This window comes from Podarcis cretensis (assembly GCF_951804945.1).
Source record: "Podarcis cretensis genome assembly, chromosome: 17".
Lineage (NCBI taxonomy): Eukaryota > Metazoa > Chordata > Lepidosauria > Squamata > Lacertidae > Podarcis > Podarcis cretensis.
Genome location: NC_137187.1, coordinates 5,604,544 through 5,627,741, shown reverse-complemented (window position 1 = coordinate 5,627,741; position 23,198 = coordinate 5,604,544). Strand labels below are relative to the sequence as shown.

The following is a 23,198-nucleotide window of genomic DNA, read 5'->3' as shown; positions in this document are numbered from 1 at the left end:
GCGCTCCCGCTGCTCGGTCCCAGCGCCTGCCAACCTAGCAGTTCGAAAGCACCTCCGGGTGCAAGTAGATAAATAGGGACCGCTTACCAGCGGGAAGGTAAACGGCGTTTCCGTGTGCGGCTCTGGCTCTGGCTCTGGCCAGAGCAGCGATGTCACGCTGGCCACGTGACCCGGAAGTGTCTCCGGACAGCGCTGGCCCCTGGCCTCTTAAGTGAGATGGGCGCACAACCCCAGAGTCTGTCAAGACTGGCCCGTATGGGCAGGGGTACCTTTACCTTTACCTTTATGTTTCCAAAATTAATTTTAAATTGCTTATGCTACCCTTTTAAAGTCCCCAAAGGCCTAGAAACAGTGTACAAAGGACCAACTGCACACAACCTACCCAGACTGAGCTTCAGAGGCCCTGCTGTGTCTGTTCCATAGCTAGTGAAGGTTAGGTTGGCATGTGAAAGAGAGAGAACCTTTTAATTGGTGACTACGCTATGAAAGTCTTTTCCCCAGGTGCTCCATCAAGCTCTCTTCCTCTCTTTAGGTACATGTTTATATTCTGAAACACCACTATGGGGTGCTTTTATGTTTATTGTATACCTAATCCAGCTGTGTAATGGTTCTAGGGGTTGCTCGTGCGTAAATCGGCACCACGCTTGGCTGAGTTACCTGGGTGAACCCTTTCTGTCCGGACAACCACTCACCCGTGGCTGTCTCAATCGCTGGCAGAATCCGTCAGTGGGCGTTTCTTGAACTTCTTCCAGCAAAGAAGCTCTTTGACGCCTACTCTCCGCCTACTCTCCCTGTGTGGAAGCCTTCTGCGCAGGGAGGGTGTGGGCAGCGGAGGACCCGTGCTCTCCCCGCTGGTCTCCGGCGAAGAGTCATGGAGCCACCTCGCCGATTCCCCCATTGCCCCCCTTCTCCACTAGTGTTACGCTGATTTCCTTCCCCAGAAGATGGGCTGCTTCTCTCCCTCCCGGTACGCTCTCCGGAATCCCTCTGGAGCCCTCCCTCTCCCTCTGGCTCCGATGGCAGTTCCCTGACAAGCTGTTTTTAAATTTTGTGTTTGTATGTCTGAAATATTAATTGTTCTTACTTTAACAAATAGTTGATGATAAAATTGCTGCTTTGGAAATATACAAAAAGGTTGTAAAGCCTGCAAATTATTTAGATGTGTGACTCTCATGTGTGGTCTAAATTGCAAAATATTCTGTTTGGGCATATGGTGTGCAAAAATGGATGTCCTTAGCCTGCACTAATACACCCTTCTGTAGAGGTATCATTTCATATATGTTGCTATTTATATGGATTCCAGAGATATAAGGAGATTTTAAAAACCTTTTTCAATAAATTCAACATGTAGGTTAATACAGCATAATCTGCATAAAATTGTAACTTGTATTGATCTTTATTCTTGCAATCAGTAATTTCTTGATCAGATCTAATTTGGCTTCTAAGAAGTTCAGATTTCTACTGTAAAGGAGACAGCTTTTCTGAGTTTTATGGTGGTATTTTGAGTAATCTCAGTTCCTAAATATGCAGAATTTCTAGTTTAATATTTGGTGCACCTTCTTAGGTAACGTACTAGAGAAAAAGAAATAGAAGAAATTATGTTTAAGGTTTTTCCAGTACCAGTAGTAAGGAGGTAATACCTGGCACAGAATGAAAACATGACAATTTGGTGGCGGAAGAAAGAGTTGCTTGATCTCCTGTCTTCCTGCTACTTTTTTCTCCTCCCTGTATGTGTCTTGCATACACACACACACTTTTTATAATATTTTGGCATATGCGGTCTTTTTTTCATACAATGATAGAGGTGGGCCACATTTTTAGAAGTCAGTAGTATATAGGGATAGATGCTTCAATGGGTAGCTGGGAGAAAGCTGAAGTTAGAAGACAGTGTGTGTGGTGTAGCATTTATGCCACAAAGCATTGCATAATTGCCATATTTTTCTGTTAATAAAGCAAGCATTGCTTTTTAAAAATATTATAAAGTCTCTAAAATCTATAGAATCAAAATATTCACAAATAAGATGGATTTCATCAAGGGGTAGGGTGCTGCACAAGGGAAGCAAGAGTGCATTTTTGCTCCGTCTTTTCTGGTGATGCAGTTATTTGTGTACTTATATTAAGTCTTCATGGAGAAAGTTGTTGACCTAGAGCACTTACTGTGCCATTACTAACTCAATATTAGTTTGAGTAAGCATTGTGTTCACAAGTGTTTGGAAATGACTTGGGGGAGGCTGGTGGATAGTGTGTGCAGTTCTGGTTGAAAATATTGCACTCTAAAGACTAATTTCTTTTTGGCTTGACAGTATTGAAAATCTTTAATAGGGGGCTGCAGCCATAGAGGTAAGGCATTGTTTGTGTCCTTGTACGGAGTAGGGAAGCACAACCCAAGGGCATAAGTAGGACTGGATTGTTTGACTTTTATAGTATCTGCTGCACTATCAGGCAGTTGGGTGACCCAAGAGGGGAGCTCCAGCCTGGAGAGCGAGAGAGACAACAGTGCAGGTAGCACCCAGCTGTTCTGGTGCAAAATGATTTGTTCCCTTCATAAATATTGTGTCTTTTAAAAGCTTTAGCTGTTTAAATGCATGAGTTTTAATGGTGCAGGACGTGGGCTTGACTTGGTTTATTAATGTTTGATGTTTGGAATGGGTCAGATTTTGTTTTGTATCAAAGCAGATTTTAAATTGGGGGTGGGGAGCTTGGCTTAGAAACAAGTGAAATTCTTGAATTCCTTTCTGTTACTGCAAATGAAGCGTTACCACTGGGGTGTTCCAAATTTTGTCCTGAATTGGAGTCTTTGATTTAGAATTAAAGTGGTTGCAGTGTGCCCATCAACCCCAAAAGCCATTGACATCCAGCACTTAATACACAATAGCATGGAGTGTGTAGATGCCCTAAATCTGGTAATTTGCAGTGAGTTTATTGTATATAATCATAAAAGAAACTTTGGTAAAACTAATCTTACTATTTTTCAATCTAGATTTTTCCCATGGTTGAATTTAAGCTTTGTTGTTAATAGTATGATAGGTTGTGAGGAACTGATTATTGGAAATATATCAGTGCCTCCAGACAGAGCCAGCATAAATTAAATGATGAAGTGTCTCACTTCCGATGGGAATGGTTTGTGCACATTCTCTGATGAAAGCTAATGGGGTTTTTTAAATACAGATTTTAATTTGGATATCTCTTCTTACAAAGAAATTTATACGAATACGGTGATAATGTCAGTGCTTGTACAGTGAATGTCTGGTGTTGCTGCAATTTTAAGCAAACTTTCCTAGGAGCATGTCCCACCGAACTTAGGTATAATACATAATATTGTGTTATACATGAGCTATAAGCTTTACTATTTCATGGTCTTGTAACTTTGAGAAAGTAACTTAGATGAAAATTTGTTTTTAAAATGAGGAATTTGGGATGAAGATGACACGAGTCTTGGGCAATCTGTGTGTTTCTTAGCCCTGCTGCCTTCACCAAACATCTCTCCACTCTTGTGTCAAAATCTCCTGTTGCTTGTTAGTCCCCATTACCATTTTTGCAGTCTTGTCATCACTTGAGGGTGGTCTCACAAACCCAGTATGTGAAAAACGAGGGGGAAAGTTGTGGACCCAAGTGCTGATTTGCACGTTCAGGATGCCAGCACTCTGCTTTCTTTCCTTCTGGCACAAGAGAGGGGTTGGCATTGATTTGAGAAGTGTGCACTAGGATACTTGTTCCCAGAAAGCCAAAGTTTAGTTAATTGTAGCTTTCCGTTAATTTGTGAACAGCTCAGTTTTGACACCTAGACAGTATGAACCACAGAGCTGGAAATTCTTGGGCAACCAGGAACTTGAAGTAGTATCTGAGCTGTGCCAGTAGAGGAGTGTTTGCAATAGCATATATGAAACTTGAGCATTTTCTCATGCTTTGATAAATACTGAAGTCAGTAGTCACCCAGCTTATCAAATTTGCAGTATGGGACTCTGTGCTTGCCCACCCCTTTCAATTGCCTTTCCCCCACCGATAGATAGATAGATAGATAGATAGATAGATAGATAGATAGGTGCCTCGCAAGACGAAAAGAATCCGTTCCGCGATTCTCTTCGTCTAGCGGTTTCTTCGTCTTGCAAAGCAAGCCCATTGACGGCTTAGCGGATTAGCACTATTAGCGGATAAGCAGATAAGCGGCTTAGCGGCTTAGAAAAAGGGGGGGAGGGGGAAAAAGTCGGAAAAACTCGCAATACATTTTCGTCTTGCGAAGCAAGCCCATAGGAAATTCGTTTTGTGAAGCACCTCCAAAACGGAAAACCCTTTCGTCTAGCGGGTTTTTCGTCTTGCGAGGCATTCGTCTTGCGGGGCACCACTGTAGATAGAGGAACACCTGCTGTGGGTCTCAGCCCCACTAGTATTTATTTATTTGTTGCCCAGCCTTTACTGTAAGGTCCTAGGGTGGGTGGCAACATCAAAACACAATATGAAAAGCCAGGGTTGTATATATTTCAAAAGCCAGGGTTAAAGAGGTGTGTCTTCAGCTGTCTGCAAAAGCTGTGTAATGAAGGAGCCAGATGGACCTCTGTGGGGAGTGAGTTCCACAGCTTGTTGGCCACTACAGAGAATGCCCTCTCCCAAGCTGCCAGCCCCCAAGCCTATGACGGAGGAGGAGGAACTGCCAAGGGCTGCCTCTGCTAATCTCAGCAACAGTAGGGGAGGGGTGGTCTTTCGGATTTGGGGGCCTAGTTGAATATGAATAAGGGCTGTATTAATGGCATCCCACATAGTCACCATGAAGTCATCCTTTACAGGTACATAACTGTATATTAACCTAAAGGTGGGTAGTGTTCTGTTTCCATAATTTGTGTGCTGTATTTGTCTTTTAAGCTGCACTGACCTGTCAAAGATAATATCTTTCAGATAAATGAAAACTAAATACATACATCTTAGACGCTGTAAATACTATATGTATTGGAAAAGTAACTTTAAATAAGCTATCAAAGCTAGCTCAGCAGACCAAAATTTGGCTGCAGTGTAAATCACATACCTAGTGGGTGGTGAGTGCATTTGTTGAGCTGCAACTCCATCTGTTTGTAGCTCCTTTAAGAATTCACAAACCTAGAGCCTATTGACATGAAAGTTGTGCTTAAGCAAGCATATTTCAAAATGGGTATACCATAACCCTTATTCCCTTATAACAGTTCTCAGTTTGTACTCTGTTCTCTTCATTTCCCCCAGACATACGAGAAAAAGTTTAGAGAGAATATGAGCAATAAACTACAATATTTCCGAAGTTGTGAAACATCTAGACATTTAATCTCCGATTTGTTCTTTGGAAATGTGTAATGCCTAGTTAATTTTTATTTTTTCCCCAGAAACGGTTGTTCTAATAAATGACGTTCTAAGTTACCCATTACTGTTTGATTTATTTATTTTGTTACTCCTTGCCCCGCAGAGTGAAGATAGTCCAAGTCCCAAGAGACAGCGCCTTTCTCATTCAGTCTTTGACTACACAGCAGCATCACCAGCCCCATCACCGCCAATGCGACCATGGGAGATGACATCAAATAGGCAGCCTCCTTCAGCTCGACCAAGCCAACATCACTTCTCAGGGGAACGATGCAACACACCTGCACGCAACAGAAGGAGGCAAGTATAATAGATGGACAATGGCTGTTAAGGCAGCCTTCCTGACGGAGGATTGGAGCTGCTTACATATCAAGCTCTTAATTGAACAGCTGTTTTCTGAGCTATCAAGTTTTATTACTATTAGAGTTAATTAAATAGTTATTTAAGGAGGTAGTGGTGTGTCTACTTTCCAGGTGTACATGTTTGTGGGTGATAGTGTCCTGGAAGTCATGAGAACTTCACCAAGAATGTAGTGTTTTGTATTGCGGACAAGCGAGTCTTATCACCTTATTGTACTGGTATTGTGAGAACTGATGCCTACTACTTAGTAAATAAAAGCTTATTCTTTTTGATTTTTGACTGCCCGTGTTTAGTTATAACTAGTTATATCAAGGAATGCATTGTGTTTCCCACCCATCCCTTGTCTTCACAATAGAAATGAGGAGCGTTAGGCTTAACAATTGCACCAAATCACCTAAGAAGCTTGACAGAGATGCCAACTGCAAAATAAACCTGAACAAAACTCCAAAGGAATATACCATGTCCGGCTGCTCTTAGTAGTATTAACTTATTTTGTTGTGGTGTGAGTCGTGAACTTCATGGAGCTAAAATTGTACTGTTTCCAGGAGCGTACAAATGATTGGTTGTCTCCTAATTTTTTTTCTTTAAATGCATTATTATTATTATTATTATTATTATTATTATTTATTTTGCTTAATGATTGGAGACAAAACTGAGGACATCTTTATAGCATTTGCTATAAAGACTGATGAAAATGGATCTTCTTCGTAGGGTTTCCAGTAATGGGCGACCAGGGTTTTTTTCACCTGTGTAGATTCCCTCCCTTCATGTTTGTATCTCATCCTTTCTCCAAGGAGCTCAGTATAGCATACATATGAATTATTCATTTATTGCCACAACCCTTTGATGTAGGTTTAGGCTGAGAAATAGCATCTGGGCCAAGGTCATTTCGTGAATTCATAGATGATCAAGGAATTGAACCCGCATCTCCATGATCAAAGCCCATCATTTTAAGAATGATCCTGTGGTAGAAGCAGTTTTAGATTGCCCCAGGCTGACTTTTCCTTGCACTGTAATGGGCTTAAAAGATTACATGAAAATCTATCCTTCGCATGTCATGTCATGTCGCATGTCATGTCATGTCCTACAGCATTGGTTAGGTTTCGTGAAACTGCTGTGTCTTTGATGTGAAAGCCAGTCTTGGGCTGACCAATAACTGGCTATCACTGTGGTTTATAATATATTTATGTGCTGGTTTTAGGATGAATCTCACAAAATGGCTTACATGAAAATAAGCATCAATTAAAGCCATATAATAAAACAGGAAAGAATAATACTTTTTTGAAAGCTAGATTTCTCCTCTGAAGAGAAGGTGGTCCTTAGGTAGTCCTGTCTTAATATTGGAGAAGGAAAGCTCACCGCAGCTGGAATTGGGGAGCTATGAGGAGAGGAAGAAAGCAGTGAGAGGAAGTCTCAAAAAGAAGAAGAGTTTGGATTTGATATCCCGCCTTTCACTCCCTTTAAGGAGTCTCAAAGCGGCTAACATTCTCCTTTCCCTTCCTCCCCCACAACAAACACTCTGTGAGGTGAGTGGGGCTGAGAGACTTCAAAGAAGTGCGACTGGCCCAAGGTCACCCAGCAGCTGCATGTGGAGGAGCGGAGACGCGAACCCGGTTCCCCAGATTACGAGACTACCCCTCTTAACCACTACACCACACTGGCTCTCAAAGGAGACTTTTAAAAGTCACGTGAATGAACCCAGAGCTTTGGAACACTTCTTGCTTGCCAATAAATTCACCTTACCTACTACCGAGTTCTGCAAGAATATGCATTAAGATTGCAGTGTGGAAGAAAAACCACCACATTTACATGATGGTCACAGAAAAGTTTGTCAGTTGGCAGCTGTCATCACAGGGAGAGTTAGTTACATAACTTCCAACTCATGTGATAAGTTCTGCTTGACCTTCATTACTGTTAACTCTGAATTTCGGGGAGAAAGGGGCTAGGTGATAGCTTTGGTATTATTATTTGGTTGGAAACTACAGATGACTGTAATCCATATTTTCTTATAGCTGCTAAGTTTTTTTTAAGCAGCTGCTGTTTCCCTTCTGGTATTCTGTTTACTTGATAAGAAAAATGATGTTAAGTGTTTACAGATCCATCTGATTTACATAAATTTGGGGATGCAGAAAGAAAAGTACAAGTTTGAAGTTCATAGTCCATCCTTGAACAAAGGAGCTTCAGGGGGATTAACACTACATATATTAATTGGCTTGCTAATGCCAAGACTTCTGTGTCATCAACTACTGTTTGTGTGAATAGCCACTGTTAATTAAAGCCGTTATTACTTATTTCTGCATTTCATATCCTTCTGACCTCTGATTGTAATCCTTTCCCCTGCATACAGTCATGTGTGTATGTACTAGCGACTCAGATTAACACTTCATGCAGCTGATGGAATAGACTGTAGTCCAAGAAAGCTTAGGCCATAATAAATTTGTACGTCTTTAAGGGTCCAAAAGATTCTTTGTTTAATCTAGAAGGGAAAGGTGTGTAAAAAAATTCTTTGTCCAATTTGATTATTTGCAGCCCTCCCGTTAGACGCCAGAGAGCAAGAAGAGATCGATTATCTCGACATAATTCCATTAGTCAAGATGAGAACTACCATCTTCCCTATGGACAACAACAAGCAATAGAAGAACCCCGAGCCTTCCACCCTCCGAATGTATCTCCCCGTATGTTGCACCCAGCTGCTCATCCACCACAGCAAAACGCAGTGATGGTTGACATTCATGAACAGGTATTTGAAAGGATGGAGCAGTGTGTTCCTAACTCCTGGTAGATAGGTTACACTTTGTGATTTAAAATTGGAGGTTACACTTCACTTGTGCGCCAAAAATGTTTTTTATTTTCTAATGTGTAAAGATAACACCCCTCACCTCACTGTTTTGGGTGTGCAGCCTCTGATGCTAGATAATGGTTTTCTGTTCAGTGGCTCTCAATGCAGACAGTCTAATCACAGCTGCTGCAGAGACATGGGGGGAGGTCTGTAATAAAAGCCCTGCTTGATCAGGCCAAAGGCCCATGTAATCCAGCATTCTCACAGTGGCCAACCAGGTGCCTGTGGGAAGACCATAAGAAGAACATAACCCAGTAACACTCTCCCCCCTCATGTTCCCTAACAATTGGTACCTAGAAGTATACATCCTCAATACTGGAGCTACTACACAGCTATCATGACTTACAGTCATTGAAAACCATAGCCTTCATGAATTTGTCTAATCTCTTTTTAAATCCCTGTTTGGCTAAAGGCCACACATCATCTTCACATTGAGAGTAGTTGTCTCTTACATTTCACACTATTCTGTTCCCATTGTCCACAAGACAAATGCAGTCATGTGAATGCATGAATTCAGAGTGGCATGGAGAACAATACATTGGGCATCCCTGCTTTACAGAAAGAAGGGTGCTGGGGGGGGAGGCAAAAGATAGTAACTCTTGCCATTCTCAATTGACTTGATTCAATTTTTAGAAGGTCAGTGGTGACTTGCACAATGGTGACTTGCACAATTTCACTATAGGTAGCCAGTTGACAGTATTTGTGAACAGTGTCCTAACCTGGTTACAGTGCATTTGTGGAAAACTGGAACTGAGTCATCTCGAATGTTTTCTTATATTTTGTTTCTAAATCCTGTCTTTGTTGCGTTTTGAAATATTTACTAATAGTCTTTGTGCTGTGAAAGAAAAAAATGGGAAAAGTTGAGCATCCTTCTGAGGTTGGTAACTAAGCAGACCTGCTGAAAGCTCTTTGCATTTTTCTTTGCAGATCCACCAGGGCACAGTCCCTGTTTCATACACGGTGACCACGGTGGCACCACATGGGATTCCACTTTGCACAGGTCAGCACATACCAGCTTGCAACACACAGCAGGTCCCTGGGTGTTCCGTGGTTTTCAGTGGACAGCATCTCCCTGTCTGCAGTGTGCCTCCCCCAGTAAGTATTATCTTAATCTTAATTTCGAAAGCAAATGCTTCAGATGACTTTGGAGGTTGCAGAAGACCAAATGAATTTACTTAGAGCTGAATTTTCTCTATATTTACTTGGAAATCACGTATTACTTAGGGTGGTGTGACTTCTGGTTAAGTGTAAAGACGATTTTAGCCTTCATATAAGAATACTTCATCAAGATTTTATGTATATTCCACAAACTTTTAATGATTTTGTCGGTAGAATTTTGTGGGGTGGAGGGGTTGGATGAGTGTTAGCCTTCTGTGCTCTGTAAAATAACTAGCACACTGAAACTCTTGAAAAAATCCTAGATTCTAAAACATAATCCCTTTCTATGCATTAAAAAAAAATCTGAACCCAAGTAATCCAGATTTATGGTCCAAAGAGAGATGGAGCCTCATCCTCTGTGTTCAGATTTCAACAACTTCTGTCTTACTTTGCATAATTTATTCGTTTCTGCTAGGTGTGGAAAGGGTCCATCTTTTCCATGGGAACGCTATTCGCTATAAATTGTGCTTTATTCTTAAGAATGTAATGAGGAATCAAATACTATGTGTTGCATAACGTTTGTGAATGTTTCTTTTCTTTTTCAGATGCTTCAGGCATGTTCTGTTCAACACTTACCAGTTCCATATGCGGCATTCCCACCTCTCATTTCTAGCGATCCGTTTCTTTTGCATCCTCCACACCTCTCCCCACATCATGCTCCACACCTGCCAACGCCAGGCCAGTTCGTTCCCTTTCAGACACAACAGTCACGGTCGGTAGGTATCTCTTTAAAAAAACACACACACACAACCCCCCCCCCTTTACTTCCTCTAGTAGTTGGTTCTGGAACAGTGAATTTAAGGTGGGATGTGTTGGTTGGCTGCCTGGAAAAGGAGTCAGCCAAAAGTCATTAAGACTTTTGCAAGTGAGAGCAAAGCTTCTAGTATAGAAGTCTGTGAACTGCAAAATCTGATCTACAAGCTGAAAGCCGTAGCTGCTTTAATTTCCAGTCTGCCAGAAAAGCAGAAGCAAAATGGAATCTGAGTGTTTTCCAGCACTAGTTTCAGAGAAACTGAACTACAGAGAAAAAAGATGGAGCTCTTACTATTTTGAATGGCCGTGTTCCTTTTTGAGCCTTAAGTGCATCTGGAGATTGAGAGCTTTTTTTGAAAGTTGGCATTTCATATTTGCAGCCCATGGTGTGCGTTAAATTTCTTTACATCCCATACTATTAACCATTGTTATATGGCACACATAGTATTTGAGAGGTTCGGATGGGCTTTTTCATCTCACTTGTGGAAAAACGTGATCTCCTGGTGCTTCCAAAAAGGTATTCGAACTGAAACTCAAAGCAGATCTGTAGGGGATTCTGTAATTGTGAGACAGATGCTGATAATTTCTCTCTGAAGGAAAAGTGGGCTATGTAGAATGGAATGAATGATGATATAGTCCTCTCTGTCCTTCAGCAGAATGAGTGCCTGTTCCTTATCATTTTAGTTTTTCCTATCATCCAGAAATAGAAGAGTACAACTGCAGTTGTACTAACTGCAAGGAGAGTTAATGTAGAACAGAGTTTCACAAAATGGGATTGCCTGACCCCCTGCTTTCCCAGGGAAGGGGCATTGCATGTGCATGAAATTGGTGGGTCACCCTGTAACATTAGAAATCTGATGATAAGTAACCTGATAGGCAACCAGAGCAGCTCTTGAGTGGACTGAATGCGCAACAAGATGTGGCCTTCTCAGCCCCCAGGTTTAGAAGTGGAGGCTAGCACACAGTCAAAAAAACCACCCGCTCTGAAAGCCTCAAGCTAAGGATGAAAAAGGTCATTTTGCATTCTAAGCAACCAGAGTGTCATCACGTATAGATACAGATCCTGGAATGAGAACAAGTGAATGTTCTCAGTTATGTGGTAGCAGGAAAAAGTGGCACAAGATCATAACATTTGTACTGAAATAGGCAGCAAATATCTAATTCCAATTTGATACATACTTAGAATGGAGTTATTAAGCATGAGAAATGTGAATTTCTGGCAAAATACACGGTGAAAACACACCAACTGAATAAAAGTCATACTTCAGTGCAGTATGAATATGCTTTTACTGTGTAGTATTAACTAGATAAACTTTGACAAACAACTATTTTTGGCAAACAACTGTGGTAAATTATATGCTTCACAAATGTTCATGCTTTTTTTTCCTCCTCCCGTAGCCTCTTCAGAGGATAGAGAACGAAGTAGAGTTGCTTGGAGACCATCTTCCTGTAGGAGGTTTCACCTATCCGCCTTCAGCCCACCCACCAACATTGCCTCCCTCAGCCCCACTACAGTTCTTAACGCATGACCCTTTGCACCAAGAGGTGTCCTTTGGAATAGTAAGTGATGGCTTTCAGCATTTTGCTGTGATTTTCACTAGGCGTTTATTTCACATTATGATTCTACTAGCATGTTCTGAATTGTTTGCCCCCTTTGAACATGCACATTTACTTATTCATTTACACTAACCTCAACATGTGCAACTGTTGGAAACAGAAAATGAATGAGCCTTGGTTGGGTAGCGAGATGCTCTTGTGGGTGGAAGGAAGGGAAGGTGATCCATGCTGATTTCCTATCTTCAAAGAAGCTACCTCTACCCCCCCCCCCAAAAAAAAAAATCAGTTCCAGAGGATTCTCTACTAGATTTGACTTGGTTTGTATTCCACAAGTGGAAAGAACCCTTCTTTTCATAGATCAGCAGGTCTGAATCCAACTCTAGAATTAGGACCAGTCTTTACAAGAGTTTTTCATCAAATTTTCAATAAGCCAGAAATGGAATTGTTTGGTCAAGGGAAGATTCACTGTGGTGAAAGCACTTCTGAAATGTCAAAGTATGACTTTTCCAGTGCCACCGTGGGCTGATGGACTGCTGAAATTTCCCCCCTGTTTGCATTAGCCTTACCCGCCTTTCATGCCTCGAAGACTCGCAGGACGCAGCAGATATCGATCTCAACAGCCAATACCACCACCTCCTTACCATCCCAGCCTATTGCCATATGTGCTGTAAGTCTCTTTGTCTTTGTAGCTGTCCTTGGTAGCTTGGCTTTAGGATGGATGACACCATTTTCTGAAAATAGCAGCCTAGAGTTGCCCCCCCCCAAAAGGGCACCCTCTGCTTCAGTATATTTTTATTTGTAATTAGTGTGGATGCTGTAACACGATCCTAAGTGCTTCAAGTAAAGAGTGCAATCCTATGAGAAGTTCTCCAACCCATCTCCATTATGATGAACTGTGGCCTTACAAGAGCAGCACTGTGTTTGCATGCTGCTCGCATTCATTGAAATGAGACTTGGAGAAGTTGCTTGCTCTGTTTCCCTCCTCTGTACCCTGCCACAAATGAGAGCGGTCCCTGCCTCTCAGCCAAACCCTCTGGGTGTGCCAGAGGACAGAGAGGGTACAAGTAAACCAAGCCTTGGTTGTGGTACAATCTTCATATGAAGGATGTGGACTTTCCCTCTCAGATAAATTATTGTGGGCCAAACCATGTTTAAACAAGGCTTTTAAGTCCAGACCCAAGGCCACACCATGGTTGAAAAACACCATGGTTTGTACGCCAACAATAAACCATGACTTCACATCATGCTTTGTTTCCAGAAAACAAAACATGGTTAGTTTTCCGGGTTAGCCAAACTGGACTTTGACTAAACAAACCATGGCTTGGCATTCTATGTGAATCAGGCCACTGTATAAGCAGGTGGTATTATGTGTTTTAGAGTAGCTTCAGTGCTTCTGTAAGTGAACTTGTGACGGAGAAATGTTTTTCCTTCTGCTGCCCAATTCACAATTACTTAAAGCCTGCCTGTGCCTTCTGAGGTGTACCAGGTGCCTACAGGGGAAAGGGTCTTGATGGTGGTGGCACCTTGACTGGCGATGTTCTCCACAGGGAGGCTTGCTAAGCCCTTGTTGCGCTGTGATTTTGACACTAGGCAGAGGCACTTAGTTTATTGTAATTTTAACCTTTTCTAAGCCAACCTGGAACCCATTTAAAGGGCAAAGCATAAATCAAATATCAAAATGAATAATAAGCTAAGTTAAAATACATTTTTTAAAACACCTGTCCAGCTTGCCTCTCTGGAAGCATGGGCATATGTAATCCAGTGTGTAAAATGGTAGGAGAGCCAGCTTTATACAGATTAGTAAATAGCATGACCTAGTACTGAATTGGAACCAAATTAGAATTTAAATTCTTGACCAGTTTTGAAAGCCTCTAGGGAGAGACCCAAAATTAGCAGCTCTTTCTCTGTATGTGTATGTGCACAAGTAGTAAATCTTGATGCTCACTTCCTTTTTTTCTGCAGATCAATGCTTCCAGTGCCACCTGCAGTTGGCCCAGCCTTCAGTTTTGAGCTGGATGTAGAAGACGGCGAGGTGGAAAACTATGAGGTTGGTTACAGATTCCACATTTATGCAAATCACGAGGCTTTGAGTACATTCCTTAAATTGGTTCCTAAATATGTTGCTTATTAAACTAGCAAATTGCATTTTGCTGGAACGATACCAAAAAAATGCAGTAGCTGCTACCAAATCTATGTTTCGTGAGGACATATACTTACGCTGAACAATTTCTAGGATTTTCTTCCTTCCATGCGAATGCTACATAGTGCTGCATGTTGGGCCTCTTGATTGGGCCTGTATGTAGCCCCAGGCAATTCAAACGTTAAACCAAGAGCAGTTGCCTTATGATGCAAGTTTGCAAGATTTCCCAGTTTTACACTACTGGTTTTGCTTATCGTCCCTGATGATAATGTGTTATGAAGAGTGCTTGAGTAAAGTGGGTGAGTTTTTAAAAGGTGACCTTAAAAGGGCATCTTTCTTTCCTAGGCACTGCTGAACTTGGCCGAAAGACTGGGAGAGGCCAAACCGAGAGGACTGACGAAAGCAGATATTGAACAACTTCCATCTTACAGATTCAACCCAAATAACCATCAGTCAGAACAGACTCTGTAAGTTCTTTTGCTCCTCTCCGAGGCCTTGGTATGAAGTTGTTTGACCCTGGATGACTGAAATCCAGCACAGCAAATAACTGTAACATAACTAATAAATGCATTCACTTGTCTTCCTTTTTAATAGTACTTTCCAGCTTCAAAATTATTTAACTGGTAGAGTAAGGGATTTTTTTAAAAAAACAAACTTCCATTTATTGGTGAGCCTTATTAACAGTCGGGTTAGAATATTAAATACAGATTTCCCCATATTTTAATACTTTGATTTAGACAAATATTGCTCAGTATTTAGACGAATATTTAGACGAATATGCAGCCCAGTGAGCTGCACAGCTAATGATGAGTTTGCTCCTCCATCTAATATTACTGGAGTCACATAGGAATGGCAGGGATGATGTGCAGAATCTGCACATCTTATCTTAACATGAAATCAGTGCTCCTTATTTTTCCAAAAAAAAAAAAAAAAGCTCCCAGCTCCACATGCTACATGGCTATCTGCTTTTATAATAGGAAAGTTATAAAATCAGATTGCATTGGGGCATGATGGAATGTTGCTTTTTGAAGAGAAAAATGAAATGCCATAATAGGCACACAGAAACAAGAAACTTGGATGCATTGATGTCACTATTCACATGAAACTCAGCCTTTTACAATTCCTGTTATGACATTTCTTGCAAAGTATCTAATACAGAAATCTGCCATTTTAATAATAATAAAAAAGGTCATACAATTCTCACTGAGACATGAAGCTTCCTTAAGAAGAAATATAAATAGGGTTTTTTGAGGGGAGGGAGGAATGTCTTCTAAACAATCTCCCAGTAGTCCTGCTAGATTTTGGGTGTGAAAAGTAACTACCAAGTGTTTGCATTAATGGGAAAATTGAATTGGGAGTTGGCATTTGCTACACAACAATAAGCCCTAAGCCCTCTTCAGGCTTTACAACAACAGCTTTTAAGTTGCTCATTTCTAAAATAATATTAGAAATGGATATTGGCCTAGAAACAGCATTTTCCTTAGTAGTCACAGGATCTCTCCACCCTCCAGTCCTGAAGTCAGACTCTTTCGGCTGCCAGATAGGATTGTCTGCCAGCTTTCTCTGCAAAACACATTTGTTTTAATTTCTACAGTGCAATCTCAAGTGGTTTGCAAATGGCACTCCTGGGAGAAGCAAAGAAAACTGTCTTGCGGATATAGTTGGGGCTGGTGCTCAAAGTATGAGTTGTGAGCTGGGGAGTCCATGGTACAAATTTTCACCCCAGGTGTAGAATCATTAGGTATCCTCAGCTGACACCTTTTTCTTCCATCCTTGGCTCTTCACTTTCATTACAGGGTGGTTGGTAAGGATTACTGTCATAATACATGTGTGGTGCTTTGAACACAGAGCACTATATAGATATGCACTGTTAATAGATAAAATATTTTGCTCTGGATTGATAGTTATTTGTTTTCCTAATCTTGCACTGTGCAGTCAGTTAAATAGCTATGATGCATTGGGCAAGGAATATAGGACATAACAAATTGTATGTTATATTCTATTACATATTTATAAATAAAACACACACACACACACGGACGCGGGTGGCGCTGTGGGTAAAACCTCAGCACCTAGGACTTGCCGATCGCATGGTCGGCGGTTCGAATCCCCGCGGCGGGGTGCGCTCCTGTCGTTCGGTCCCAGCGCCTGCCAACCTAGCAGTTCGAAAGCACCTCCGGGTGCAAGTAGATAAATAGGGACCGCTTACCAGTGGGAAGGTAAACGGCGTTCTGTGTGCTGCGCTGGCTCGCCAAATGCAGTTTGTCACGCTGGCCACGTGACCCGGAAGTGTCTGCGGACAGCGCTGGCTCCCGGCCTATAGAGTGAGATGAGCGCACAACCCTAGAGTCTGGCAAGACTGGCCCGAACGGGCAGGGGTACCTTTACCTTTACCTTTATATAAATATCAGTGGCAAACCCAGCACCTCTATATCAGCAGTTGAGCCTCAGTGAAATGTACTGCAGTCACTTTATATTTAAAAAGTCTTTATTTTAAAAAGCAAGGAAATGCCTACGTTTTCAGATAAATAAAACCAAACTGTTGTTGCTCTTTCTAAATAAGGTATTCTGCAATTTTCTCTTCTAGGTGTGTAGTGTGCATGTGTGACTTTGAATCAAGGCAACTACTTAGAGTTTTACCGTGTAACCATGAGTTCCATGCCAAGTGTGTCGATAAATGGCTTAAGGTAATAATAATAATAATAAATAATAATACATAGTTTTAGAAATGAAGTGCAGTAGTCTAGATTTGTACTGCATGCCATCACTTTTGCCACAATATCTGTCGGTATACCACCATTAAAAAAACCAACTTGTTAACTGTCCATCATGTGACTTATATTTATTTAAGATGAAGCTTTTTTTGTCCAAAATGTGTCTTTTCAAGAATGACATTGAATGTGAAATATAACCTAATTTGTTTTAAGGTTGAGAAGGAACCAGAAGCAGCAAAAGCAGTATGATGACAGACAGTGTACACATGATGCAAAATATGGAAGTATAATTGAAGTAGGAAATTAATTATGACTTTCAGAAAATGTACTGAATTTCCATTGTGTCACTGCAGTGGTAAATCCTAAAACATCGAGACTGCAGAATATATGACTATTTGTACAGTGAGGTCTATTAACTTTAAATTTGCCTTGATTGTCCATAAATCATAAGGTTGTGGCAAATGTGAGGATTTTCTGCAGCTCTTAATTACAACCACTAGGTGCCGTCATTTCCTTCTGCATAGCACAGAAAAGAGCTCCAAGTAGCAGAGAACTGTAATTATAATGACTAGCGGTTTTCGAATGGTGTTCATGGCAACGTTATATGTTGTCTTAAATTCAAAGTGCTCTGTGCAAGAAGAAAGGCACTTGTGCAAGGGAGGAAGGGGGTCTGATTTTTTGTTGTTGCTGATTCCCCCTTCCGGTTGAAGCCCCCTCAAACCATGTTACATGATGTTCTTGAAGGTCTCTCAACACTCAGAACCATGTTTTCTTCCGGGGGGCTGGGGCAGGAGCAACAAGAATGAAGCCCTGCTCCATGTGCAGAACTTTGCTCATGAAATATAGGATCAAAACCACCATTTCTGAAGAGTTCAGAGATGAAAGTACATACCTGTGAACTTCAGAAAAGGTTGCGGGAGTTATAGTCATTATGGTGCATGGTTTTTGCATACTTAAAAAATCCACTTAACCATGTCAGGGAGAACACACAAACTAGTATCTCACCTGCTAAAGTCACCACCAGATGATCTTTTGTTGTTGTTGTTGAGTCGTTTAGTCGTGTCTGACTCTTCGTGACCCCATGGACCAGAGCACGCCAGGCAGTATGATCTTTACCACATCATTAAATGAGAGCATCACAGTTCCACTGTAGTAGTTAATGCAGGGCATGATTAAAATGCGACAGCAGCGTTCAATGCTCTTAATTTCAGAAGCTAGAGGAGTATATGCACAAGAGGCTCATAGATTACTGGTAGAACTTGAAGTGTGTTTAGCAATAAATAGTAACTCCCCTGTCCCCTGGCACCTTATTTGAACCCTTTGGTGCTATTTGAAAGAGAACCCAGTACAGTTTTCTTGATTTTAAAGTTTGGAAATGTGTGTGTATTATTGATCTCTGTGTGTGGCAGGCAGCTGAGCACGAACTAACTTAGCCGAGAAGCATTCTATTAGAGTTACCACTTGAAGTCTGCACATTAATCATGTGAAGGAGACGTGAGCAGCTGATGAAAGTTCTGACTGCCCTCATCAGGCTGCCCTTACTGATTCACACATGCTAGCCATGATGCCTCTGTTCTGCCTTCCACTGTTGGAGGCAGTATCTGTCTGAATATTAGTAGCTGGGAATCACAGCTGAGAGTGCTGTTGTGCTCAATTCCTGGTTGTGGGATTCCCATGGACATCTGATTGGCCACTGTGAGAACAGGGCGCTGCACTAGATGGGACTTCAGCCTTATCCAGCAGGAGTCTTGCGTTCGTCACTTCCTGTTTTTGGAGCATTCTGGTCTCTCCACGGTGACTAGAGGAGAAGCGCTTTGTTCAGCGTTTGTGATGCCTCTGCTGATGGAGACACTGGTAGCAAACACTGTGGCACTGGACAGAGCGGTTTAAACCCCAGAGTGGCTGGGGCAACCCAGGCAGATGGGCCGGGTACAAGTAATTAATAATCATCATAATAAATTAGCCAGCCATTTTAAATTATTGGAAGTCAGATGCTTGATCTCTTTGGACATGTATTTACATGAGAATAAGATAAAGCTAAAGTCAGTCGATTTCACTGAAATCTGAGTTTTGGTGCAATTCTCTTTCCTCTTAATTATCTTGCTAGGGATGTATGGTTCAATGTAGTGATTTTTATTCTATTTTATTTTATTTTTGCAACTCAGTACATTTTCTTTAACAGTCTTTTGTGTGAGATGATGTGCAATGCATTAATGCCTGTTTTTATTCCCCAGGCAAATCGTACTTGCCCCATCTGCAGAGCTGATGCTTCGGAAGTGCATCGTGACTCAGAATGACCAGTCTAAGAGCACAATTCTACTTTGGGTGTTCCTAGTCACATGTGTATATATATATATGAACTCTCCATTGAACTTAACCCGTGTGGCTTCCAGCCTTCCCTTTACACAAAAGGGTCAATGGACCTTTCTTTGCACTGTGTGATTTAATCAACTATAAAGCTTATAATTAGTCTTCACAATTATGGGATTGTTATACTAACTGTGTGATTGGAACTCCAAAGACTTTTTTTTTCTTTTAGCTTAATTTCGTGTGTGCACTAACATTCCCTGGTTTTTGTGTGATCATTCCGAGTGTTGCTGCGAGATTACAGTGGAACGTGATCTTCTAGCATGTGCTTTTATATTAAAAAAAGAAGAAGTGGTAGCTCCAAACAATATAGCAATCTACCTTATATAGAGCCTTCAGATACTGTGAGTGGGAATAAACGGTGCGGGTGGGTGCGTTGATCGCAGGGTGTTTGTGTGTGTGTGGGCGAGCAAGTGTTTGGGCGGTAGTGTATGAGAGGACTTATATACCAGCATGTACTGAGGATGTATGTGTGTAGTATTAATTATGCTGCAATGTATAATCTTGTGTGTTATTTAAACAGTACTAGTACTGCACACTGGTTTCTTTCCTTGCGTTTGCAGTTGCACACTGAATGCTATAAGGGTGCAGCAGTTATAGACATTTGATATTTCATCCCCGCCCCTCTCCAATTGTATTTAATAGTACAAAAAGGCCTTTTTGCTTTTATTCAGACAACAATTATGCTTCCCTTTAATTGGAGATCCTATGTCTGTCATTATACAGCATATTGCTTCCTCAGTTACTACAAATAACAAATGAGCCTTTTCTCTCTTTTTTAAGGCTGCGAGAATTTTCCAGGTTTTTGAGATTTGCAGCTCATTGCTAAATTTATAATGCGTTGCAGCATTGCACAGCCAGGTAGCAATAGTAAAAATTTCTCAACTGGTGATTGGAAGTTGATGCTGTCCTCTCTTAACTTTCTAAAAACTCTTCCAAGCCAACATTGGTTCTTTTTCTGTTCACTTTCAAAACTGGATTATTATTATTATTATTATTATTATTTGAGATACTGAAGATATCATTTCGTTTGTTTTCCAGTTTTGTCCATAGATACAGAAATGGAGAGGATGTTGGAGTCTGTGCAAATGCTCCTTGTATTGTTGGCAATATACTTGCTTAAATCCCAGTTTAGCTTACAAACACTGGCACTAAGTCACATTCCTTGCCATACGCAAGCAAACATGTACAATTAAAATAACTTTAAAGGTATCCATCTCTCTCTTTTCCTTTTTAAAAGCCTCAGTCTCATGAACAAAATGAAATCCTTAGCACTTTCTTCAAGACAGAGTACAGTCGTACCTTGGATCTCGAATGCCTTGCGACTCAAACATTTTGGCTTCCGAGTGCCACAAACCCAGAAGTGAGTGTGAACGTTCTTTGGGAGCCGGACATCCGATGCAGCTTCTGCAGCTTCCAATTGGTTGCAGGAAGCTCCTGCAGCCAATCAGAACCCGCGCCTTGGTTGTCGAATGTTTTCAGAAGTCAAACGGATTTCTGGAATGGATTCTGTTCGACAACCAAGATACGACTGTATATGATTTTCACCACCCTAGCCATGGTACCGTGTTAATATTTTACTGCCTGGCAAAAATGTCACAGGATACAATTTCTTGCTTGCTAAATTTACTTGGTGGCAGGCTTTTGTGTGGCGTTGAGACATCCTCAGTGTCCTATTAGCATGAGGAATATTCATGTTCAAGAATGGGCTGATACACAAAATCAAGGAAACAAACAAACAAACAAAATGCTGTGAATTTGGAGTTGATCTCCTTTCAACTGCCTTCTGAATAATTTTGTATTTGGGGAAAATTGGCTTTGCTTAACATTTCAGACTTGGCAATTTTACACTTTCTTTTTCAATACACAACATGGCTACCGTAGTTCTCACAAGAGCTGCACATTTCTTTGTGGATCCTTTGTATTTCTCTTGCATTCTGTGCGCCATAGTTTGTGGTCGCAACAGCACAAGCGCCACATCTAGCAATATTGCTGCAACCTGCTGCCAGTTGGCTTTAAGTTTGTGCCCTTTTTGATGCTTTTTTCTTCTTTTTTTTGGTATGCTGCTATGTGTTAAGTCTGTTTATTCGTCCAGGAACGGTGTTGGTTGTAAATCACCCTTCTTTCCGAAGGCTCTGCTGACCAATCGCAGCTTGTGGTTTTGCAAAACTAAAAGCACAATCCCCTCCACTTTGTTTCAGATACTGTTTGCCTCGGTTTAGTAGCTAGGCACCTTAGTCTATCCATAGTGTCAAGAAATCAATGTTAACGAAGCAAATGGAACAGTTTGACATACTGTGTATGACAGCTTTACAATTATTAGTTCCCCCCTCAGTGTGTGCTATAAGGAATCGCCGGAACATGTCAAAAAGGTTAAATTGCACATAGTAAACTTTATTTTTTTAAGCAAACAAAATCATGGGTTGGGGAGATTGGGGAGAAGCATTGCCACACATGTTTTACAATACTTTTGGGTCTTTTTTTATATTGCTGGACAAAAGAAAAGATTTTTACCTGTACAAATCGAATCGTAACACTACCCCACTCTGTGTCCACTGTCAAAGCATAGAAATAAGGCACTTTCTCTGTAACAGCTTAACAAGGCACATAAACACTAATTCTGAGAAGGGGGGACCTGGGCGCTGAATCTGGATCCATATTCCAGTGGGGCATCTTGTCCCTCGATTCCCAGTTTCATTTGAGCGAGGCTGTTGGCGGAGGAATAGGGCTGCAGTAGGGACTACTCTTGTAGTATACTGAACTTAATGATTGCACTCCTGTGGCTGATCTCTTCTTTGAACGACTTTTGTTTGCATGGGACTCTTGCAGATGTGTGCAGATATGCTTCCTGTGGTTAAGTGTCTGTAAGACACACATGTGCATGTGTTCTCAACCAGCTCTGGCCGGCTGCAGCGGAGTTCTTAACCCATTGCTCCCGGCAGAAGAGAAGAGGATTCATGCTCAGCCGTTAACTGCCATGCATAACGCACCATTTGTGTGTGTCTAATTCCACAGCCCTCAGTGGTGCCTAACAGCACCAAATTGTTTTGGGTAGCCTTTGTCCCCTTATCCCTACCTCTCCCACTAAAGGAAGAAAAGTTGGCTTTATCATGTTGGCACTGCTGGGGTTTTATTTGCATGAATTGTCAACTTAATTTGACCTTCTGTCTTTTTTAAAACAATTTAAAAAAATGGGTATAAAGGCCTTATGGATCTCTCTAAGGTCTCACTTTGTGGCTTTCTTTACAGATTTATTTTGTGTAAAGTAATTTCTTTTGTATAGAGTTTTGTACAGTCTCCAGAATGTGATATTTGTCGCCGCTGTTAACATTTACACCTCTTGTAATATTTGGGATTTACCAACTCCTTTTATTTTGCTTTCCAAAAAACACCTTGCAATCTTGGTTACTATTAAATGGCCTAAGAGAGCTGTGGATCTCTCTCACCTTCTCTCCCTTCTTTGGTACCTTCAGTTACCTCATTTTGCTATTTTGTGTTGCAAACCTGCTAATGATTATGAAAGCTTATGGGTTTTGTTAGAATCATATTTGTCAAGTGTTTTCTTCAAAAAATCATACTCCATTGTATCATTTAACATGTAGTTTTAAATGTATTATAAATATCTGTAACCAAATCATTTGAAGGCTTGATAAATTTTTAACAAAATTTGTACATTTTTTATGAGAGTTACTAGTAATGCTTTACTAAGTAGTGCAATGAATTTTTATTTTTAATCCCTGTGCCCAATTTTGGAGTTGAGAGGGTTGTTCAGTAATAAATGTATGATGTACACTTATACAACTTTGTGTTGCTTCTTCTCACACTCGAGTACAGTGTTGGATCTCTGTAGCTATTGGTCATGATTTAAGCACAGAATATTTAATTCTGTTAAATTACATGATTCCAAATGGAAGCAGGTATAGAAACCACATTAACATTTGCCTCTGATTACAAACTTTTAAAAGTCCCCGTTAAGATGGAGCTACCCAAA

General features: G+C 41.0%; 1 protein-coding gene across 3 annotated transcripts in view; it reads left to right on the top strand.

Annotated features, from left to right (window-relative positions):
- Positions 1-19,319, top strand: part of RNF38 (ring finger protein 38) — a 79,944-nt gene extending 60,625 nt beyond the window's left edge. For all 3 annotated transcript variants that reach the window (XM_079959410.1, XM_079959412.1, XM_079959411.1), the window contains 10 exons: positions 5,426-5,619; positions 8,209-8,419; positions 9,446-9,613; positions 10,222-10,392; positions 11,828-11,989; positions 12,547-12,653; positions 13,949-14,033; positions 14,472-14,593; positions 16,714-16,813; positions 19,075-19,319. In XM_079959410.1, coding sequence (XP_079815536.1) covers positions 5,426-5,619; positions 8,209-8,419; positions 9,446-9,613; positions 10,222-10,392; positions 11,828-11,989; positions 12,547-12,653; positions 13,949-14,033; positions 14,472-14,593; positions 16,714-16,813; positions 19,075-19,137 — 1,383 coding nt within the window. In that variant the 3' untranslated portion in view covers positions 19,138-19,319. The remainder of the gene's footprint in view (positions 1-5,425; positions 5,620-8,208; positions 8,420-9,445; positions 9,614-10,221; positions 10,393-11,827; positions 11,990-12,546; positions 12,654-13,948; positions 14,034-14,471; positions 14,594-16,713; positions 16,814-19,074) is intronic.
- The last annotated feature ends 3,879 nt before the right edge of the window (positions 19,320-23,198 follow it).